Genomic DNA, 23742 nt, shown 5'->3' on the forward strand with positions numbered 1-23742 from the left:
AATCTATTATATAGATAGCATTTAAGCCAACCTAGTGCAGTTCATTTAATCCGAATTTCATCTTCCAGACTCTATAATAAAATGTTGTGATCAATACTATTGAATTCAGCACTAAGATCTAACAGAACAAGTATAGAGACTAGCCCATTATCTGTTTCTGTACTATGATGAACTCTAAATCATGACTGAAAGTCTTCATACAAATTATTATTCCTTTACAGGTGGTCACATAATAGTTTTGCAACTACTTTTTGAAGGATTTTAGAAATAAAGGGGAGTTTGGATATTGGTCTGTAATTGGCTAAACACTTTGGTGAAGACAAGATTTTTTAAGTGGTTCTGACGCCAGTAGGTTGCAACTCTGTCCATGGTTCTAAAGATTAGCAAGTAGAGACTCTGTCCATGGTTCTGAAGTCCCACATTTGGAGACCCTGTCCATGAGTCTGAGGTCCAGTAGGTAGAGACTCTGTCCTTCTAAAAGCAGCTATGGTGTTAATAATTGTTTATTTCTAATCACACAATTCCTCTTATTAAAACCCCCCAAACAACATGGAGGAAGCTGTGGATAAACAAACCCAACGTACAAAGAACATTAAAAGAGAACATGCCAAGGACATGATCCCAGCACACTGACAACACTCTAAGAACACGGAGAGGAGCATGTTGAGGACACTGACAGCTTCTCTGATCTCCAATTACATTAGATTCAGAGGTCAAGATGAAGGGATTCATCATGCTAATCATGAAACCATGATACTGTGTGTTGTATGAATTAAACATGTAGCTCAGCCGGCTGTGAACTCACACAGGACTAATGGAGCATGACGGACTGAGGGTTTTAGGAATGTTTCATTTTCAAATATGTTGAGCTACAGTGAGATTGCAGGGTTTCCCCTTGTTGACTCCTGCAGTCTGGAAGAACACACTGGTAATTAACATTAGTACACAACAGTTTGTAGTGAAAGGAATAATAGTTGTTACAAATACAAAATTAAAATGGAATATTTTATATAGACCCTTCATATATGTAAGTGCCCCATGGACTCACTGAAAATTTTAATTTGCATTTTATCTTCTTTCCTTTAGGATGGGATTTTAAAGTTTACTAAAACATGTATAAAACATCGACTCCATGGTGAATTGTGATGTCTTTGTCTATCAATGTCTGTCTACTAGTTTTAAGTTTCTCTGAAATCTGAGAATGTTTGGCTGATATCTTGAACTTGGTAAAGACCTTGTGTCTTGCTTCAGGCTCTGTGTTGATCTGTCTACCTGCTATGGTCACAAGTTTGTCCGGTCACTTAATCTGGAGTAAATTTACATTATTGTGGTTTTTCTATTGGCTCATGGCACATTAATCACTGTGAAGGCAGTGTGAGACACTGACCCAATTTATATGTGAAGTCTTTATTTGTTCTGGCTGGTTCCTGGTTTCTTCATAGCCCTATGTAGAATTAATTAAGGAAGAGATATCACCTGTCTGATATTTGAGGTTGATTGCTCCCCTCCTCTCCCCTTTACTTTCTCCTTCTCCATCAGCTTGTTAATCAAAGAACTCGCAGCTGCTAATTGACATTTGTCTGCCTGCTCTCATGTTTTTTCAAATATATTCGAGAACTGCAGAATGTTTATATTCACTTTAAAACCTGATTTATGTAGTTTGTGATTTACAAAGTGACAGCAGGAGATAGTGGTTCCAACAGTAGAAACTGTGACTGAGCAGCTGCTTTAAAGTAAAGATGAACCTGAGAGAGAATGGTGTAAATGGCTCAGATCAGATTAACAGGCAGAGCTGCCAACAGCACGTAAATCACACTCTGTCTGTCTGTGGCAGTACATTACCGTCTCACTATGACTACATTTTCTACCTCATAGAGCATATTAACTCCAGCACAGTGTGTGTCAGAGTGTGTGTTCAGTTTTAATGCGTATGTGACTTCTATTCTTCCCTGAGATAAATTCACAGTGCGTCCTAATTTCCCGCTCGTAAATATGAACAGTAATAGAGTGTGTGTGAGTGTGTGTGTTTGTGTGTCGGGTCTTCCCTGCTTATCACATAACAAATTGAAAGCTTAATCTGTCCTGCGTGTAGATTTACAACCTCCATCACTCGCTCCTATTCAGAAGAAATAGATGGAAAGGAGGAAAGTGGGAGGAAACAAGGGAGAAGGAAAGGGGAGACAAGGTGGCTAAGGAGAAGGAAGCAAAAAGAGGCCAGAGTAGATAAGTTGAGTCTGTGTGTCTGAAGATAAGGTGATGATCAGCTGAGATGTTGGGTGGTTACCACAGCGATAAGACAGCATTTGATTGGAGGTCATAGGTCATGCTGACAAACTGAGGTTATCTTCAAACAAACACTCAAACATCAGCCACAGTTGATCCACTCAGAGAGCAACTTCCTGCTGCTGCTAGAACAGGAGAATATTATAGTACATTAGTACATTATATATTAGTACATTATATATTATATATATATTATATATTAACAATAAAACACAGTTTTAGCTGCAGATGACTCGAGAATGTTTATGGGAAACTGATCTTTTAGTCAAAACCTTCTTTATTTAGGTGTTTTATCAGGTTTTCTGATGGAGTCTGTAAAATCAAAGGCTCGAGTGAAATAACTGAGTGATGAACAGTGGTAACAAACAAAACTGTTACTGATGCCAAACAAATATTAAAAATATTTAACAATGAGAAATGCCTGGGTTTTTCTAAATATGGAGTAAAGTCTACCCCTGGTTCCTCAGCAACTTAAGCTCAACAGCTTTCTAGCTAACGTGGAGTTACTTCTCCAGACGAAACTGTAAAAACAAAATAAATGTGTAGAAAATAATTGTAATTACTTATAGTTATGTTTTTTAACCCTTAAAAAGTCATTCAAAAAACTCACACATTTGATTCTAATGACAGAAAATGTCACTTTCCCAAAAAGTGCATAAAAACTTTTATATATTAATATTTTTTCTCTGAGGGCCTCTGCTGAACTGACTAACCAATAACTGCCGGATTGGTGGACGACCGCTCTAAGTTCCTGCACCACAGTCGTCCACAAAAGATTCCTCATTTGGTCCCACTTTAGTAGATCTTGGATCAGATCCACTGAATCACTGCTGATGTTTTACTAGAAAAGTTTTATTTGTTTGCAGAGCATCTGCTCGGAGAAAAGACTGTATGTGTGTTGGTGTCAGCACTTTGTCCTTCTGAGGGCTCATTAGAGATGAGCTGCAAGGAATGCTGGGTAATCAATACAGCAGAGGCCCTCAGAGACCAAACATATCGCCTGAGAGGGAGTTCTGTCTTTTTTGTCCTTCTGTGTGGTTACAGCTGTTACTATGGAAACCACTGTGATGCTGTAATACTGTACATGCTGCAAAGCCTCCACACACACAGACACAAACAGACACACACACACACACACACACACACACACACATCTGGTGTCACAGACTGTTTTTTTTTTTTATTCTACTAAAACCAAACGAGGTTCTGTTTTCTTGAACTTAAAGGATATCTGACTAATTACAATCTGATTGGGGGTGGAGGGGCTACACAATAAAGACAGGCAGTGAAGATAGCACTCAAATGGACATATTTGTCGAAACGAGACAGATTTAGTGTAGAGGTTTGAGTTTTAATGTACGGATGCAGCTGCAGCCTCTGTTGTTTGTCTTTTCTTCTCCATCTCTCATGGGACAGAGAGTGTTGAGGGTTACAGCAGACAGAATGACAGAGAGACCGTCCTCTGTATTTACCTTGTGTAATACATGTTAACCTACAGCCGGCCATATCTTCAGTGTGCCTGTCAGTGTTTGTTACATACACATTCTACAACATGAACGAAAATGGTTGAAATTACTCAAACAGCAAATTTAGAATGAACCTGCGCAACTCCATCTACTCAGAAAGACACAGAAGATGTTTTAATGAAATCCAGCTTTGTCCAAGTCAAAATTACGTTGGTTTGGGTTGTACACAAATAGAGTAGAAACATAAATCACATTTTTTCAGTGTTTTTTTTTTTGTTAAATGCCTGATAATAAGATCTGCAGTTAACAAAGGGCCAAGATGTTTCATGGTTTATTCATCATCATCATCATCAGGCCTTTACTTGTCTTAAAGAGGGTAGATGCTAACCAAGGGCTAAATGAGATTACAGAGGTTGTTAGGGACAATAAATATCATCCTGTCAAATGCAGGAACTCATCTACTCACTCAGCCACATTTACAGGCTCTGAGTTTATAACTCATTCTCACTGATTTTATCAGGTCATGATCAGAAGAAAAGAGGCCTCAAAGTAAAAATCCAGTCCACCACTTTCAGACCAACAGGAAGCTTTAGGGAGGCAGGAAAAGAGAGGAGAGAGAGATCAATTGATACCCACCACAAACTGTGGAAATTTAAACGTCTTTGAGACACTTTGTGTTAGTTAAATTTATCTGTCAGACTTTAGACAGACTTTAAAAATGAGGCAGGATCACCCAATAACAGTCTATTCTTTAATTTATTGTCAGCTGTGTTCCTGTCTGCAGCCTGTTGTTATGCACATGCAGTGGGTGAAAGACAATTAGAAACCTGGTTACATGTTCTCTAACAGAAATCTAACAGAAACCAGACTTTTCTAATCCCCTACCCAGATTTCAGAAATCAGATTTCCTGTTTTCATGACACTGAATTAACCAGGTCACAGGTTCTGAGGTCCATCCAAACACACCTACTCTTGCTCCCACTCTACTGTAACTTGTTATGTTTGTGCACCATGTTTCTCTGTATATGTGTAGGAAGTTAACTGTTTCCAATGTGTGTGTGTGTGTGTGCACAGGTTTTTCTTGAAGTTTTTCCTGAAGTGTAACCAGAACTGTCTGAAAAATGCAGGAAACCCACGAGACATGAGAAGGTTCCAGGTAGCTCTGACACGCACACGCACACACACACACACACACACACACACACACACACATAAAAATGAATTCATTTCCCTAAAGGGCAGGACTTGGCTTTGGAGAACGTGCTGTACCCATAATGCACTGCAGCAGGGCAGCCTGAGGCTTATTGCTTTGCAGATATAATATGAGAGGTCAACAGGGAACTGTCTGTGTGTACTGAAACCTAGGTGAACTCATTTGTGTTCCTCACTTCAGCACGAATGTCCTGCTGTATCTTTAACAAACACCTTCTGTAGAAAATTCAGCTGGAGCAGATTTTCTTTGAGTCTTTGAATAGGACATTACAGAAACAGACAATGTGGGAGTGACACTCACAATCATTTATCTGAATGAAGTTTCCTAAATAAACAATCCTGTAATGGTGGTAGATTTATAGTTTTTGATCTTTTTTCAAACATTAATGACAATCCAATCAAAGATGTAGCTACTGTTTTTACACAGTGTTTGCAGCTTTCCAGCTGTCTACAGAATAAATATTTATGAATCACCTCACTGCATAGGGATTTCAATGAGACATTATTTCCCTGTACAAGCTTTAAAAAAAAATGAAAATGAAAATGCAGTAATTATTCTTAAAATGAAGAAAATACATACATACATACATTATATCTTAACGTGGAATGGCTGCATTTTTTTGTTTCCCATTAATTTACCTCAACAATAAAACCGTTGTTACATAACAGGCACTCACCAGCTTTTCTTCTAATTACATCAAACTTGGTGTTTGTCTCAGTGTAAGCTTGTTAACCCAGAGTGTCTCAATAAGCCACAGATTAACCGAGCGACTGCCAAGATAAAATGCACTTTACAGTGAAACACACTCGACACTGAGTGCCGCTCTTGTCTGAAGAGGCTTCATTCATCAAGCACTTAACAACAAGAGGCAGCCGACACCTTATCAGTAACAACCGGTCTGTCATCGATCCTCTAATTATTGATCAGCCATGTTATCCCATTACACTGACAGAGATCTGGAGAAGACAGAGGGCAGTGTGAAAGAAGGGGCATTTAAAAAAATGCAAGAAAAACAAGAGAAATAGGAAAGAAGAAAAAAAGTAAGAAAAGTAAGAAGCACAAATAAATGAAAATGAAACTAAAAGCGTGGGAAACTGGCCTAAGCAGGAGATAAGGATGATTGAGCTACACCACTCTAACATCATCAGCCCATAAAATGGATCATAAGAATGGGTTAATTGGACCCTACTCCGCCATAACAATGAACCTCCCACTTTGAGGACAAAAACACTTTTCATTCCAGGCCCAAATCTCCGTCTGCTGATTGTAAATACACTCAATTTAATGTCAGGCTTGTGAGGTCATTTTTGTTGCTTTTTGTTGCCTTTTTCTTGATAATCTGGAGAATGTTGAAGAGGCTTCTGGGATATTTCAAAGTGGACTGATGCCAGTATCCACAGAGACATGCTGCTAGTGAGGCTAAAAGGAGGGGACATGTTGTTAGAGTGAATTCTCCTCCTCCTCCTCCGTCTCCTCTTTGTCTCACAGTTTCCATGTGTCTCTCTCTCCACGCTGCACTGGGTAAGCTGACAGGATGTTAAGTCCAGTTAAACCAGCAGAAGAGGAGGAGGTAGATGGGCCAAAAGAGCTACACGTAGCATGTGGAGAGAGATCAGATGAGTTAGACAGGTGAAGTCAGGTGAAACCTCTGGACTCGTTGGTAGGTGTGGCGACAGCAGGGTACAGAATGTGCTGTTCAGTCACTGTGGCGACAGAGAGGACACCTCTACTCGCTCTCTGGGTGACCTTGTGCTCCATCGACATGGATCAGCACCAACAACCTCGCCACTGCAACCAGCTGTAGATGATGAATGACCACAGCTGAGTGGCTGTCAAAGTCAGGCAGGAAGTGACATCGTACTGGATGGGACCAGAGTGGACAGCACAGTGCAATGACTTAAATGAAAAATATGCATACATTTACATTTGCTTTTATTATATTTTATATATTTACATATGTAATATGGTTTGACTTTAGTTCATACATTTAGTAAGTAAGTATTTCATTTTAGACATATAAACTATAAATACAAAAATCAGGAAATTCTTTATAAATAACCATAGATAATTTTTTATTATCTATGTTTAAGTTTCATCCAAAACAATGTTACTCAGAGGTTCAACTGTAAATATTTTGTTTGACTCACACAGTGCATGCTGGGAAAAAGTTCAAAATCATTTAGAACATTTCGATAAAAAAGCCCATATGTATGCACAAACACTCACATTGTTGTGTAAAGGACGAGCAGACCATTTTTTGTGTGTCAGTATTACATATCATCATAAGGCCTGAGGTGAATATGTGTTTACATGGTGGCTGTAAGTGAAAAGCCCAGGTTATAGACAGTGTGACATTACCGAACACCATGTCATCTGTGCGCTCTGTTTACCTGTGTCTGCCACAGTGGTTTAAATTAGTTACCTGGATATCTATGTGCCTAAATAGTTGTTTAAATCTTTCAAATTTGATGAAGATGGGAAGAAATGAAGAAGAAAAGGGACCCTACCTGGAAAAATGTAATGGCAATAGCAAGTAATGGTAGAAAAAGGCAGAAAATCTCTGACATGTGTGATCTGTTCTAACAGTGAATAAGACTTTTTGATGTACAGTTTAAAAAAAGTTCTTGTGTGTTTCCAGGTGGTGGTTTCTACAACAGTGAATGTGGACGGTCATGTTCTCGCAGTTTCTGACAACATGTTTGTACACAACAACTCCAAACATGGCCGCCGAGCCCGAAGACTGGACCCTTCGGAAGGTAAGAAGTTAATGTGTCTTTTATGGCGGCTGTGCAGCAGATGATGCTTTGAGGAACCTATGAGACAACAAAGAACATAGAAATCTGTGAACAATCTCTACAAAGGACTCAGCTCTGAGGAATTTCACATTTCACCTCTAGAGGGGAAAAGTGGAATTATTCTGGTATTCTGGTTCAGTCTTCTGAAGACTGGACACTCTAAAAAATCATTTGCACTGTTAAGTCACTAACCAGACAACAAGGTTTTCCGCATTTACTCGTTTTGGGCCTTGTGCATCTCTGCTACACAGAAGGTTATTTTAAACCATATGATGATACACAGCTAAAAGGATTTGTACTTCTGCAGGACTTTCCATTCCCTCAAAGGTCAGCACTGTCAAGACCAACAGACCAACAGTCAAAATTTACTTGTCAAAGTTACCAAATCTTTTTGAAAGATGAGTTAATGTGTTAAAATGATCAGAATTCGATTGAAATGTAGTTGTAGTTTAAAAACACTGGTCTAAAACATCTAAACCAGGCAACCTGAACAGGCAGAGACCGGAGTGTAATTTGGTCTTTGTAGAGAAATCACCCCAGTGGCTTGTGGGTAGGAAGACCAGACGCCTCCCTGTCCCCAGAGAGGACAATGTGTGTGTGAGTGTGTGTGTTTTTGTGGGCCGTTCAACCTCTTTAATTGCCCTCCTAATTAAAGACAGTAACCATAGTAACCACCCCTCCCATTCAGAGCGCAGCATGGTCCTGGACCCCCTGTCCCTGCTCCTGCTCTGTGCAGCAACACTCTGTTCAGTTTTCACAGTCATCACTACAGAGTTTTTAATCTAAAGAAAGAAGTGACTCCAGCTGGAAGATTTACTGTGGAAAATAAAAGCCACAGTCTGTGTCTCAGCCTCATCCACACAGTTCTTTACACACGCAATGACTCCATGCACATTATGAATCTAATCACTTTACCAGAACATATAAAACTTTTTTAGAAATTAGAAACAAAGGCTGAAAAAGAAATTTTCAGCCTTCAGCACCACTGGTTCTTAACTCTTACTGATCTTCCAATGATTTAAAATTTGAAACAATGACAACATTTTTTCATGAGTAACATCTTTTTTTCAGATATAATCAAACACAAAGATGTTGTAATCATTATTCCTATAAAACAATTTAACTGTTACTGTGCAGGACAGTCATTTATTTAGGACTTTATTGATCCCATAGGGAAATTTTCTTGCCTTGTTACAGCTGCTCTTCGTGTGAAAGTAGAAAGAAAGGAAGAGAACATCCACCAAACCAAAACAATAAACAAATACAAACTACTGATCAATAGGTAAGAAAAAACCCAGCTTCTGGAGTAAAAAGAAATACTAGTAATACTAGTAAAAACAATACTAATTGACCATTTGGGGATGAGTTTATTGTGAACAGTTTAATGGCCACTGGGAGAAAGGATCTCCTGTGTTGTTCTGTGGAGCACTTGGCTGTGATCAGTCGCTGGCTGAAAGTGCACCTCAGTGCAGCCAGCACACAGTGGAGTGGGTGGGAAGGATTGTACAGGATTGAGAGGAGTTTGGACAACATTCTCCTCTCATCCACAACATGAAGATGGTCCAGTGTCTTTTCCTCCCCAGTGTGACAATCCACATACTGGGTGAAGGTGGGGACACTCTTGGAGAGGGTTGCATGATAAAAGTCACCTGAGATAATTAAGACGGCATCGGGATGTCGGGTCTGGAGTCTGGCTGCCACCGAGTGTATGACGTCATATGCACCGTCAGTGCAGTCAACTCGTCCACCTTGTTCTCCAGAGACCTTCCATTGCCCATAATCAGAGATGGGAGATGTGGCTTGAGTCTTCTCTCCCTCCCCTCTCCTCTTCTTTCCACCCCTCCTCTTGTTACCAGCTCTGCAACCTCTCACTGTTTTTCTCTTTATTTCGTCCCAACTAAACTTAAATCCACGATGCTGGTCTGATGCAGCGCAATCAGCTGTTCCTGACTTTAAGCAAATTAGTGTGTTGCTTGCTGGTCACAGCTTGAACCACAGAAAGTTCCGCAAAGATAAAAACAAAGATTAAAAACTCCTCCAACTGCATGATCAAAGAGGCTAAGCTTTACACAACAAACTGGATACGTTACTATACTAAAATACTGCACTAATATAATAAATTAACAATAATGTCTTTATTAAAACTAAAAAAATTTGGACTTGAAATGGGACCAACATGTTTCAAGATCAGACTTCAGAACCAGACCTTGTGACCTTTTAGACCTGCAGCACTCTTTCCACTTTCTTCTGATGAAATCCATCTGACAGCTGTAGAAAATGGACAGGGCATCAGTAGTAAAGTGACAACAACTGTGTTTTTGAATAGCTGAGAGTATAATCAAAGAGAGGTCACATGCTGTAGTGTCATCTTAAGTCATCAGTGATGAGATTAGCTGCTCTGCCTCACACACACACACATACACATACACACGCACACTCACTTCTTTCATTTCACTGTATAATTAATCTGCAGCCACACTTGAAAGAAGAGAGAGAAGTAGTCATTACCAGTTGAGTGTGTGTGTAGATGAAATGAACTAATCTAAAGCGGATAAAAGCCACGACCCAATTAAATCACGTTCTGAGTGTGTGCAAGTGTCTTTCTCTGTGAGGACATTTTGTGTGATCCTCAACCTTCAGTGACTCGTTTGAGGGTTTTAGGGTTCAGGTTAGTATAAGGTCTAGAAAGACAGACGTGGGTAAAAAGATGTGTGACCTTCGGCAGTACTACAGTAATGTAGACCAGTACCAACCTGAGGACTGGGATCCAATAAAATGCTCGCTATTTAAAGATCAGGTTGACAGAACACTGATGACAAAACAATTGTTTCTACCTTTAGTTTTAACCTTATTTAACTGTCTCAGACTCAAACAGCCAAAACCCAGACACTGCTTGGATGTAGGGGAATTAACTAGAAAGTCTGGGTCTCTGGACCTTATCAAAGACTAAGTACTGCTCTCAGTGTTTGCAGGGGGCAGTGGTGGGAGGCCAAACAACAAGTCAAATCACCAGTGAAGAGAGGAGATGAGTTACATCAACCTCATATATATCAAGCTCCAACAACCCACAAGATATCCATCGTCTCGCCCACACCTCATGACTCTGTCTGTCTCTCGTCCAGCAGCCACTCCCTGTATTAAAGCCATCAGTCCCAGTGAGGGTTGGACGACGGGGGGAGCCACCGTCATTCTGATTGGAGACAACTTCTTCGACGGCCTTCAGGTTGTCTTTGGCACCATGCTGGTGTGGAGCGAGGTAATGCAGCACTGATTGATCAGTTAGCAGGATCATTATAAACGATGACAGATGCAGCAGACAGTACTGCTCTGGTCCAGCTGTGGGGATATTCACTGAGACAAATGTCTAACTTCTGTCTCTGTATCCAGTTGATCACACCTCATGCCATCAGAGTCCAGACTCCTCCTCGTCACATCCCCGGGGTCGTCGAGGTCACGCTTTCCTACAAATCCAAACAGTTCTGTAAAGGAGCACCAGGGCGCTTTGTCTACACAGGTAATGCAAAGTTTGTTCATTATACTGTTTGAAGAACCACACAGGGAGCAAAGCATGATCGCATCGGGTCCAAAGACATCTGTATCTGTAACTGAATCACTGCTCAGAGTTTATGATTGTGTACTATACATGTTGTGTACATGTGAGGGAGAGTGGGAGTGTAAAGTGGCAGCACTTCAGTTTTTAGATAAAACTGATGACTTCACACAGGTGGGGTTATGTTGAAAAGTGCAAAACAAAACCAGATATTTTTTGTGTCATCTGACTACAACATCCACACAGTCATCAGAAAGAATTTAAATTTTCAGCATTCAACAGACAGATTTCATGTGTCACTGAGCATGACCAAAAAGAAACTAATGGTTTAGTTTTTTTGTGAGCTCACAGTAAACACAGTGTCTGAATGTGACATGTCAGATTTGACAGCTGTCATTAATAACACTCTGTGTTTTCAATCTTTCTCTATTTGCTGCTCAGTCTCTGAACATGAAGTTAGATTGATTCATATTTTATAAACCCTCAAAATGTGCTTAGAATTAAGTCTCTGAATCAGTTTAACAAACAAGTTAATTGCACATTTTATTGTATTATTTTTAATCATAAAAATATTATTAATATTTTATTAATATTAATTATTATTCATAATCTGAAGCCATCTGGTCCAGATGAGAAACAAACGGTTTTAAGGAAAAAACTGCACACAAACTACACAAGTAAGTCAAAGAGCAATTGTGTCTCACTGTTTCAAAATGAGATGCGTGTTGGGGCCGGGTTGGTTGAATCTGAGGTCGGTCTTTAGATAAAGCTAATGATATCACACAGGTAGGTTAACTCTGCAGGTAAAATGTGTTTGTGCATGCCGTGATGCAGACAGGCAGGTTGTGTCTGTTTGATGTGCATCAATGCAGCTGTAACAGAATCACAGTAGTTCTCTACACATCGTCTATAAACTTGATCTGTGGTTCTCATGGAGCCTGTATTGATGTCCTGTGGATACGACAGCTCACACACCCTGAATTATTAACTAAATACATGTAAACGATTCTGTCAGTGTCTAAATTGATGGAGTCTTTCATCAGCATTAAGTCTCAATGTCCTGTACAAACTCCCCTCAGCTCCGCCTGTACATTGGGTCTAAGCATGGAAAACAATAGTGACTGGATGGAATGTGTTTTACCCATCAGTCTCAGCTGTTTCTCCTGCAGTTTTTTTGTCATTGTATTTTAATCAGCGCAAAACACTGCTACACAGCTGCACACACATACCACACTGATAATTTATGAAGGAATCCAGAAACTGGAAGCTGGGTTGGACCCTACAGATAATGACAAAACTACATCAAAACAAAGCCGGACCTGGACGACACACTTGCTCATTGGACAAACTAAGATCACCTCACCCTCGTTATTGATGATGTTAAATTTAGGTTTAAATGGATTCTTCAGAGGGACAGAAGGAGGGAAATAAGTGATGAGTGTCATTGCAGATAAATATTAAAAGATTAAGTCTTTATTAGCAGCCAAAAATTAGAGTTTGGTGCTAGGTCTAAATATATCACAGAGAATTTTTAAAAATGCTTCTTATCTTTGAATTTATTGGCAGGAATTTATTGTTGTCTATTGTGTGTGTATGTGTGTAGATGATTGTGTCCATGGGTTGAGGTTTGAATGGTGAAGACATAGTGAAGATAAATCCAGCTTTGATCCATAACGAATCTTTACAGGAGAAAAGACGGAGTGCGGCTGATAAGAAACAGTAAAACAGTCAACAGCACAAGGTCACACACGGAAACACAGTGACACAGTCTCTGCCAGCAGATAACACAGACGTGTGCAGAGCTAACTCACTCTTCTAACTACTGCTTGTTACGCCCCGTGAGCCCTCAAGGACTGAACACACACACTGTTTGTGATGTATAGTAGAGTCAGTCTAAAGCTTGTTAAACGCCGCCGAACCAAGACGGGATTATGATTCATGCACTCCACACACACACACACTGACACACACTCTCGGCTGTGCTCGGCTGCGTTCACCAGTGCTCTGATTTATCGCCTCCCAACAGTTTAAACTGTAAATGATGTTGGAGGAGAGAGAGGAGGAGAAAACAAGAGCGAGTTGGTCTGACAGAATCATAGTGTTCCTGCTCAGTTCACTTCATAACGCTATAGATGTTCTACTGATCTTTTAGTAGCTCATCCTATTCATTTGTGTTATTCCTGAATGTCTTCAGGTTCAGAACCACAAGGGCACAGTTCAATAATTCTAAACCCCAAGAATCAGTGAAGTCTCAGGAAACAAAATCATGTTTGACATGATTTTGTTGTATTTATAAAAAACTGATAAACTGATAAACTAACTACTTCCTCCTAATCCCTCTCAGCATTAAATGAGCCCACCATAGATTATGGCTTCCAGAGGTTACAGAAGGTCATCCCTCGTCACCCTGGAGACCCGGAGAGGCTGCCCAAGGTACGTCCCACACACGCAGATGCACACGCACACACACACACACACAAACACACACACACACACACACACACACATATTCAGACAATTGTTTTATACAAACACAGACGGAGAAGAAGTGGTTTTCCATCAGTCTGTGTTCTGGTCGGCTGCTCCGAGTCCTGATAATCATCAGCTGCATCTACTGATTGTTCTGTTTAAGTTGTGTTTGTCCTGAAACAAACTCATCTTCATCTTTAACACAACTCACACACATACACTGCTGTATCTGTGTTAAACACACTTTTGCCAAGTGGACAGTCCGAATCCAACCTGTGTTGTAGCTTTTTTGTCTATGCTGTGAAACATCAGCATGAACAAAAATTGTCTGAATGTTGCTGCCTCTTGTGTAGTATTGATTGGTTTCTGGTTTTATTGGCGCTGTCCAGCCCTCTAAACTCAGAAATCTAAATGTAGCTCTTGTGAAAACGTCATCATCTCTTTAAAAATTAACATCCAGCACCTCAATCAGTCCAACTCACAGCAGTGAGAAGAGGACGTCTGCAGTGTGTTCTCTGTCTCCGGCTGCTCTGATGTGAACTGACATGCTGTTAGCTCCATAATGAAAACCACATCCCACCACGTCTTTAATAATTCATCTGTAATGGTTTTATTCAATTACCCACGCTGCTTTGTGCTCAGCGTGCAGAAGAGTAACTGTCAACCACAGAAAGTCTAATAAGTGGAAATAATCCTGATGTTTGAATCAGGCCGACGTCTGAACTGAGCGTATTGATTTATTAATGAGTGTGTTTACATGTGCACCAGTGTAGCAGCTATTCACACTGTGGGTTTACACAGGTGTGATTCTGTTTTAGTTTTAGGAGTAAGTGGACTTTGATTTGAGGTTTTTCCATCAGTGACACTATCTTAAAAACGATAGCAAATGTCACAGTGTCCAATTATACATGAAGAAAAAAAAAAGCCCGTTCAGCCTATAGTGAATATTTAGGGGATGATCATCTAGTCAGAACAGGTCAGCACTGCTTTATCAGACATTTTGGGCCCTTCCTCAGTCTAATGATGTGGATTAGATATATCATAGTCTTCCCAAGTATCAGATCTTTGCCTGAGGAGATGATTAGCACAAAGTCCCACAGATTATTTCAAGCTGTCTAACACCAGTGTGGACAGATATAAAAAAAATACATGTTTTTTGTGACTTTGTACAGTTACTGAAAGCTACACTAAAGTCAGAATTTGGTGATTAGGTAGTTTGGACAAAACATGAACCGAGTTAACAAAATGTCCTCACACAACTTTATAAATCTCACATCACACATCACACATCAACGGAAAAAAAGATTAAATTCTACAAACACACACGAGATGATTGAATAAAAAGCAAATCAGTATGTGTGTGTGTGTAAAATCTATTGGCAAACACTGAGGTTCAAACAGTCAAATCAGGTAATCAGTGAGTGCAGCCATGTGGCAAGAAAGAAGATTGGTGTGCATGCGCGCGCACACACACACGATTATCAGTCTTTATCTGATTTATTAAAAATAACTTATTTTCTGCTGTTGTCTGTGTCTCCACAACAACGTATGGATGAACATATCCACCACAGTTTGAGCAGTTATTTTCTTATCCCCCCAAACTCACACATTATCACCTGTGTATACTGATTCATGTATGTTCATGTTATGAAGTCGGGTACCAGGTGGCCTTGTCCATGTCTGACAGGTGACCCTGTGTTGGCACCTGCACAGACCGGCCACCATAATAAGTGTGTGTGTGTGAGTGTGTGTTGGCCTATTTTTCTGCTTATTTACTTTTTGATCTGATGGTAATTATTCTTTACTTCCTGCTGCTCAGGCTTAAAGACCTGATCTGAGGGATCAGTGTGTGAGGGTGTTGGGTGGGGTGGGGGGGGCGTTAAAAGAATAATTGGTTTCCTCCTCTACGGTGACATCCAGCTGCATCGCTGTGGTAACCTTGTTAATGTGTGTGTGGTGGTGGGGGCAGAGAGGTGCTTGTCATCTCACTGTGAAACACTTGTAATAATCAGACTTTCATTTGTCTCCATAAACAGTGTGTGTGTAAATCTGCTCTCTCACGCTGAGACCAACTCCAACGTTACTCTGCACACACCCCCTCCCCCGTGTGTGTGTTACACAAAGCGTGATCAGGGACGCCATCACTGTGACAGTGTGTTAGAAAGCTCGTAACGTCTGTTTATGATCCAAGAAATTATATTTGAAGTGTGGTGAACAGGAGGAAACAGAGAGAGCGAAAAGCAGGGAAATGACAAAAGAAAAAGAGAGGATAGTGACGAAAAAGACATAAAAGAAAGAAAAACAAAAAGGAGGAAACTAAAGGTGTGGATGGAACAATCAAGAATTAGAAAGGAGGAGAGAAAACATGGAGAGGTGAGAGATGAGCAGGGTGGAAAAGAAAAAAAAGAGTAAGAATTAGAAAACAAAGAAAAAAAGGTGTAATAGATGAATAAAATAATATGGAGAAGAGCGCATAGATGGAGAAAAGGAGCAGTGGGTGGAGGACTGAGGGGGTTAATTGAAACATTCCTGAAGAAGTTTGTAATGAAAAGCAGCAGATTAATGAACGAGTGTTTAATTAAGATAAAGACACAGAAAAGCTGAACACACACACACACACACACACACACACACACACACACACACACACACACACACACACATACACACACACACAATTTGTGTGTCAGTGAAGTGGTTCAGTATTAAAGAGACCGTGTGTGTGTCTGTGTGCGTGTGTGTGTGTTAGTATCTAGACAGCTTTTCAGCAATGGGGCAGCATCATTTGTGTCATTGTTCAAAATTTTCCTTGCAGAGTCTGTGTACGTCTAGGTCAGACACAAGGGGGAAGACCACTAACTGACAACGACATTTCTCCTTCATGAACTTCTGCTTTTTCACCACAAGCAGGAAAACGTGACCATAGAAATAACTCATATGTAGAGGCAGCTAGTTAAGAAGTTTTATTCCCAAAACCTTTTACTATTATTGTTGTGATTTGAAGCAGCTCGATACTGCCCCAAAGGCAACACGCAAGATTGCAACTTTTTGTAGTCGTAGGCTACATGAGTGTAGAGTTTTTGCTCTGTCAGGTGTAACTGAGTCTGTTTAAACACACACACGAGGCCTCAACAGAGTTAATCTTTCATAATCTGACAGAAATGACAAATTTGATCAGAAAAATTCAAACGACCTCCTCCAACAGATAAATCACTGAAACCTTTGGATGTGTGCACAGCAATGAGTGTAAACCTCCTCCCTCCTCTGCAGGAGGTGTTGTTGAAGAGAGCAGCTGACCTGGTGGAGGCGCTCTACGGGATGCCTCATAACAACCAGGTAATGTTCTCACCTGTACTCGTGACATTCAGCGGTCTGTCCTGCTACTGTCACTTCTGCTCTAGTAAGGAATTTAAAGTGAGTTTTTAATGTGACTTTATTTACCAAAAGGAAGGCAAAATTTGAGCCTAACTCAGAGTCATCGTCCTTGCGTTTTCCTGAGCTTTCAGTTGCATCTCTTGGTCTTCAGTGGACACATCCTTAATGTGCCAAACTGCTACAATAAGAAATATCAGGCATGTGCAGAAGTGGATATTTGTGTTGTACATTTAACCTTACAAATGAATACCCATAAAACCTTCTTAGGTTTGAGTTTGGGTCAGAGCTTCTTTAAATAATAAGAACTTTGAGAAGTGCAGCAGTGCTCACACACATGCAGATATAAAGGTACTGATTATTACTCATAAAGAAGTAGAAATTCCCATGAAGCCCAGCGATCAGGACGGAGCTCCTGCTGCAGGTTTATGAGTCAGAACCTCCTGAAACAGTGCGTGTGATGGAGGAGGGGAGCTCTTTTTATTCCCCCTCTCCGACACGCTTCTCGACCCACGAGTTAATCAGCCCAAACACACACAGGTCTGCCAGAGTGAAAGAGTAACCTTGAAAAGAGAACAGAGGCTGGAACGAATGTAAATGCAGCTGTAACAACACTGTGTGTCTTCATGTATGTGTAGTCTAACAGGAAATAAACCAAACGTGTGCTTTAATCGGACCTGATGATGATTTACAGCTTCATCAATCAAAGAGAAATTTCCAACCACTGAATGGAGGGGCTTCCATCTTTCACACCATCTTACTGCTGATGGTGATGCTTACGAATATTCAATGTTGGATTTTTGATAGGAGTATCTAAAGTACTATTACTGACAAAAAAAAACCTCATACTTTTTACACTACTGGCTACTGGAAACTATTATTACAGTAATACGTTACTTTCATTTCCATCACTAACAGGAATGAACTCAGAGGTTTTAGCTGAATTTGACAAAAGGACCACAGATTATTGTAAGAGTCAAGTGTCTGAAACTGAGAATGTGAGCAAATATTAATAATCAGAATATACTGCAGTAAAACACAGAAATATGAAGGGACAGAGGTACAGTTGCAGTTTCAAGCTCCATGTTTTACTTCGTTCATGTTCAGGAGCAGCAGAGGTCCATACCAGGTGTGCATCAGTTAGGTGATGTCAGCAGTTAGAGTCAACAGGAACACAACCTCAGCTAAGCTGTTTGAAGAAGGTTTATCCCTGCTGATAACTCTACGTCAGTCTGAATCCAGGTTTCTCTGTGAGCAGGAGATCATCCTGAAGAGAGCAGCAGACATCGCTGAAGCTCTCTACAGCGTTCCCAGGAACCACAACCAGATCCCATCGCTAAGCAACACCACCTCCCACGGCATGATGGGAGTTAATTCTTTTAGTGGACAGCTGGCCGTCAACGTCTCGGAGACAACGCAAGGTATGAGAAAAGTAGCACAAGAATAAGTACTGAAGGTAAGAAATGACAATACAAACATGATGACCTAGCACCACACCAGGTAGCACCACAGCTGGTAGTACAACACCAGATAGTACAACACTAAGTAGTATCAGTCCAGGTAGTGAGCAGCAGATTTCTGCAGGATGATGAAAGCTTTGTCGTCCTCTTCCAGTTGGTTATAGTCGTAACACCAGTAGCGTGTCACCGCGGGGATACGTCCCGAGCTCCACCCCCCAGCAGAGTAACTATGGAAATACTGTCAGCAACAGCATGAACGGCTACGGTAATGCTGGCATGCCGAACCTGGGAGTGGCAACATCACCAGGTTTCCTCAACGGGGCATCTGCCAACTCTCCCTATGGTAGTAAGTATCAAGGTAAATATTACCCCTATTACTTTATAATACTATGACTAATGTTGAGTGAGTAAAACATTGCTCCATTACTACCTTTATCACTCTAAAACTTTGTGGTGCTGGATGCTGAGAGACTTAACTAAGATCCAGACTGTCCACAGATGTTCTCTCCGTGGTTAAGTATTTTCCGTTGTTACTGAGGTCTAACATGTCCAAAACTTTTTGTTAGAAAATGGATTTTCCACTGCTGCACAGAGACCTCATCAGCTCTACCCAGATTTTTTTACATTTACATTTAGTCATTTAGCAGATGCTTTAATCCAAAGAGACTTACAAGTGAGGTACAAGGCAAGCAAAAAATGTTATTCGGATAGGTAGGGTCTGATCTTTCTGATGTTGTAGATGGCAAATCTGCATGCCCTAGATACCGAGGAGATGTGGTCCTCAGCTAATCGTCTATGATGACCACTAGATTTCTGGCCGACTTAGTGGGGACGATCACTGTAGATCCAATATTGATGCTGATGTTGTGTTACGTCAATGCCCTGGCTGGGAAGACAAGGACTTCGGTCTTGGAGAGGTAGAGCTGAAGATGTCTCCCTCTCGTCCAGGCACAGATGTCTGAGAGACAGGCACAAATGCGTGATGAGACAGTGGAGATGTACTGTGGAAAGGACAGTGAGAGTTGTGTGTCATCAGCATAGCAATGATGGGAAAGGCCATGTAAGCAGATGATATAACCCATGGATGTAGTATAGACAGAAAAAAAAAGAGGACCACTGTAAATGTGCTGCAGCATTTTCCGTGCTTTAGAACCTCCTGAGGGTTTGTCAGAGCGGCTGAAAACAAAAACAGGAACATTCTTTATTGTTTGTCCGGTTCCTCAGATCATCACATTTTCATGATACCTGAGCTGTGTCCACTGTGTTTCAGTTGTCCCCTCCAGTCCAACCATGGCGGTGTCCAACTGTAACTCCTCACATGGAGTTTTCTCCTTCTCTGCTGCCGTCAAACAGAAGAGCGCCTTCGCTCCCGTTGTCCGGCCACCAGCTTCACCTCCTCCTCCTTCAAACTGCTCGGCCAACGGCAACGGGCTGCAAGGTACGTCACCACCTCTTCCTCCTTTGTTCTTGTCCTTTAACGCACCTTCTCAGCTCCTCCTCATAAACTCCTCATCATCAGGCTCCTTTCTCCACCTTCTCACCACTTCATACATCCTCCTTCACCCTCAGCTGCTCCTCATCCAAACATGCAAAAACGTTATGTTGGAATCTGCTCCTCTTATCGGTCAACATTTTACAATTTGGAAAAATTTACAGAACGTAGACATTTCCTAAACACAGATTGTTTTATCTCCTTTCACTAAAGAATCACAATGAATTCTGATTAATTACCATATAAAGTCAGACAGACTTTCACAATATGAATTATGTTTCGTGTAATTTATTTTTTTTTATGTTTAAATGTTTAAAATAATACTTTGTTATAATTATTACCAAGTGTTTAAGTGTTTAAAATATTTTTTCTAGATAGTGTAATTATAACAATAATAATTTCTAAAATGGTTCTCACATTGCTCACCCTTGAAATAACACACTACCTTTAATTCTACTTCTTCAGCTTTACAGAAGTGTTTGTCTGTGTTCCTTAATGTTTGACAGCCAACAGAACAAGTCACTCTGGATAGAAGACACAAAAAAGAAGAATAAAAATACACGTGTACAGACATTTTAATTTGAAAGGCAGAGGAAGCAGAATTGAATGTGATGTAAATTAAAATCAAATCTGTGTTTTTAGGATAAATACGATCATCAGTTTGTTTCTGCTGCAGCTTAAGTTTCATCTGAGAACAGCAGAACAAATGTAGTGAGCACACACAGTAACGTGAGTACTGTTAGTTCTGCACAGAGTGACAGGCCACTGCATGTTTTATTCACTACAGCCCACAGTTACATACAGTCAGTCAGTGCGATGTCAGTGATTCTGACAGAGAGCTTTGTCCAGTGTTAAATATTCATGCTGCTCTCCGCCTTCGCACACAGGCCGCAGTGTGTGTGTTTACTGTGTGAGGGCTGTGCCATCCGAGCACATGAAGACAGCAGAAACACACACTCTGAATGGTATTAATAACCACAGATGGTAGAGCTGCCAGAAACAGATGTAAAATACAAAACTCTACATAAACACAACTTAACATTTTTACCCTTGGAATAATAAACTGATGACTATTCCAAAACTCAAGGGTAAAAATATTAAAAAATATCAGTGTGAGGTCAGTGCTGTCAGGTCACATCTAATCTAAAGTTTGTTTTCTTCCAACTCATATTTTCTGTTTTCAATCAAGTATTTTGGAACTGTGGGGAATCAGTATGAGAATTTAACAAAACAAAACTGGTCCGTCTGCAGTGTGTGTGTGTGTTTGTCTGTAATTAGCTGGTGGTCAAAACTTAATCAAATCTGAACATGTCAACATCAGTAACTTTGACACATCTCTGGGAGTGTGGCTGAGACATTGTCCAGTCACACTCATGCAACATTTACCTCAAGACCATCTGTTTTCTTCATGCTCCTCCTAGTTCAAACAGATCTAGACCATCAAACAGATCATCCTGACTAGATCAGGGAGAATGTGGATCTGTAAACCAGATGAGCACAGACTGGTTACAGAGAGAGGGACAGTGTTTGTATCAGACCGTTGTTCCTTTTCAAGAGCAGGTTCCTGTCACAGATGCAGGTCTCCAGAGACCAGCAGTGACCGGCTGCTCGATCAGCCTCCAGATACATGCATGCACTCACATATCAGACACACACTGTGAGAAACAAAACACTCATCTCATTTTAGAAACACTCTGTGTCCTTTTAGGAAAACTGCCTCCACCACCACCTCCTCCCCCTCCTCCATCCTTCCACCGCTCAACAAATTCTGCTGTCTCTACTACTACTACTGCTACTACTACTACTACTGCTACTACTCTTTAGATTATGAGTGTGTGTGTGTGTGTGTGTGTGTGTGTGTGTGTGTGTGTGTGTGTGTGTGTGTGTGTGTGTGTGTGTGTGTGTGTGTGTGTGTGTGTGTGTGTGTGTGTGTGTGTGCGCTGTATAAAATCAGCACCACCACACCATTAATTTGTGACTGTGGGAAACTTTAACCCTGGACACTGATGTTCTGGTTGATCACCATCTAGTTGATCCTCTGACCCTAATCAGCCACTTGCATTTGACCCATCTTCTGCTGAACTGTCTTTGTGTCTTAACCGAACCAAACCTTGTATAGTTTGGGCCTCTTTGTCCATCTGTCACCATGTTCACCAAACTGCTGCTCCTTTACTATGAAAATATTCTCACGGATTCTGTCTCTTTGTGTTTCTACAGCCATGTCCGGCCTTGTCGTTCCCCCAATGTGAGACTCCCTGTTCCCTCTCAGCCACAAACACCGATCACCTCAGAGGAGGAGGGGGGAGGGTCAGGCAGCAGCTGAGTAGCCCTGAGTCCTGATCTGGTTCCTCACAGTAGATGAGAAGTGAACTGTTGTCTCTGACATCTGGTCTCTAAAGAAGAAAACTAAAGGAATTTTTGTACAGCAGTTTCCTCCAGGTGGTTTTAGCCCTCTGTATTTATTCTGACACTATACTCATGTTTGGGGGCTAGGGGGTCTGTGTAAAAACTGTCACACCCGTCATGTGACAGCACACATCAGATTGATCTGGATTTGGGGAATGGTTCCTATTCTGGTTTAAGACTAACAGTCCCAAATTACACCCAGTGAATTGTCTGATTGGTTCCTAAGGAGCAGGTACCACTCCCCCTTCCTGACTTTGTCAGGAACCCCAGCTGGTTTACCTCAGAGTGCAGCAGGTTCCAGAACAGATCATTAAACTCGCTGCTCAAAGACGCCTGACCTCTGAAAAACATCGACTGAAAAAAAGAACAATGCAAGAATTGTTTTTTCTCTGTGCACCCCGCCATGTTTATTCCTGCACCTCACCTGTCTGTGTATTCTTTTACCTTGTTAATGCTTGCACTATAAAAACCATGCATCCTGATAGGCTACTGTGACTGTCCGTCTTCTTGTCCAGAGTTGTCTTCCTAAACCTGACTTCAACCCCCCCACTTGTGTTTTCTCTGTGGGTTTTGTGATTATTTTTTTTTGCCAGACTTGTAGCTAAATATTTAAATGTCAGTGTGGTTAATCAACCCCCCATCACTGAGCTCACAGAGGGAAAGGTGTTTTTGTATCATACAGATTATAAATAGTGTATTTATATCAGATGTTTTTGTAAAACTGGATGTTGAGTCGTCATCTTCATGTAGACGTGTGTGCGTGTGTGTGCGTGTGTGTGTGGTGCCACACTGAAAAACAAACCACTGTTTTCTATTAGAAAAACAAAAAACATCTTCACACATTTATAGACCTCTCAATCACAGCTGACTTGTCCAATCAGCTCTAGCCATTTTGGGTTTTGTTGTTTTCAATGTAAATCTTGTATTAATGACTGTTTGGCTGTAAACAAATGATTTCAGCACTGAATAAAAGTGCTCTGGCAGACTCTTTTCCCTGTACATTTTGTAGTGTACATTTTGTCATTGAGAAACAAAAAACTGAGCAGGAGGTCTGATAAACTTCAATGAACTTTGTGGCTTAGTTAGCATCTGTACTTGTTTTCTTTTTTTTTTTTTTTTATCAAGTTTCTGCTTAGTTATGGTGGAAAAACTAAATCAAAGAAAACTGATTTATTTAGTGTTAACAACATGATGTTTGAAGTTTTACAAATGTTGAATCTCCTCACACCTGAACAT

At 40.7% G+C, this 23742-nt stretch overlaps 1 protein-coding gene across 4 annotated transcripts in view; it reads left to right on the top strand.

Moving 5' to 3' along the window:
- Positions 1–23505, top strand: part of ebf3a (EBF transcription factor 3a) — a 39664-nt gene extending 16159 nt beyond the window's left edge. The window contains exons 7-16 of one of the 4 annotated variants that reach the window (XM_067489045.1): positions 4824–4905; positions 7601–7718; positions 10880–11013; positions 11145–11271; positions 13652–13740; positions 17047–17112; positions 18407–18569; positions 18763–18966; positions 19879–20046; positions 22318–23505. In XM_067489045.1, coding sequence (XP_067345146.1) covers positions 4824–4905; positions 7601–7718; positions 10880–11013; positions 11145–11271; positions 13652–13740; positions 17047–17112; positions 18407–18569; positions 18763–18966; positions 19879–20046; positions 22318–22349 — 1183 coding nt within the window. In that variant the 3' untranslated portion in view covers positions 22350–23505. The remainder of the gene's footprint in view (positions 1–4823; positions 4906–7600; positions 7719–10879; positions 11014–11144; positions 11272–13651; positions 13741–17046; positions 17113–18406; positions 18570–18762; positions 18967–19878; positions 20047–22317) is intronic. The other 3 variants (XM_067489047.1, XM_067489046.1, XM_067489048.1) reach the window with 3 other exon arrangements.
- Positions 23506–23742: the final 237 nt, after the last annotated feature.

Source organism: Channa argus, chromosome 20 (assembly GCF_033026475.1).
Source record: "Channa argus isolate prfri chromosome 20, Channa argus male v1.0, whole genome shotgun sequence".
Taxonomy (NCBI): Eukaryota; Metazoa; Chordata; class Actinopteri; order Anabantiformes; family Channidae; genus Channa; species Channa argus.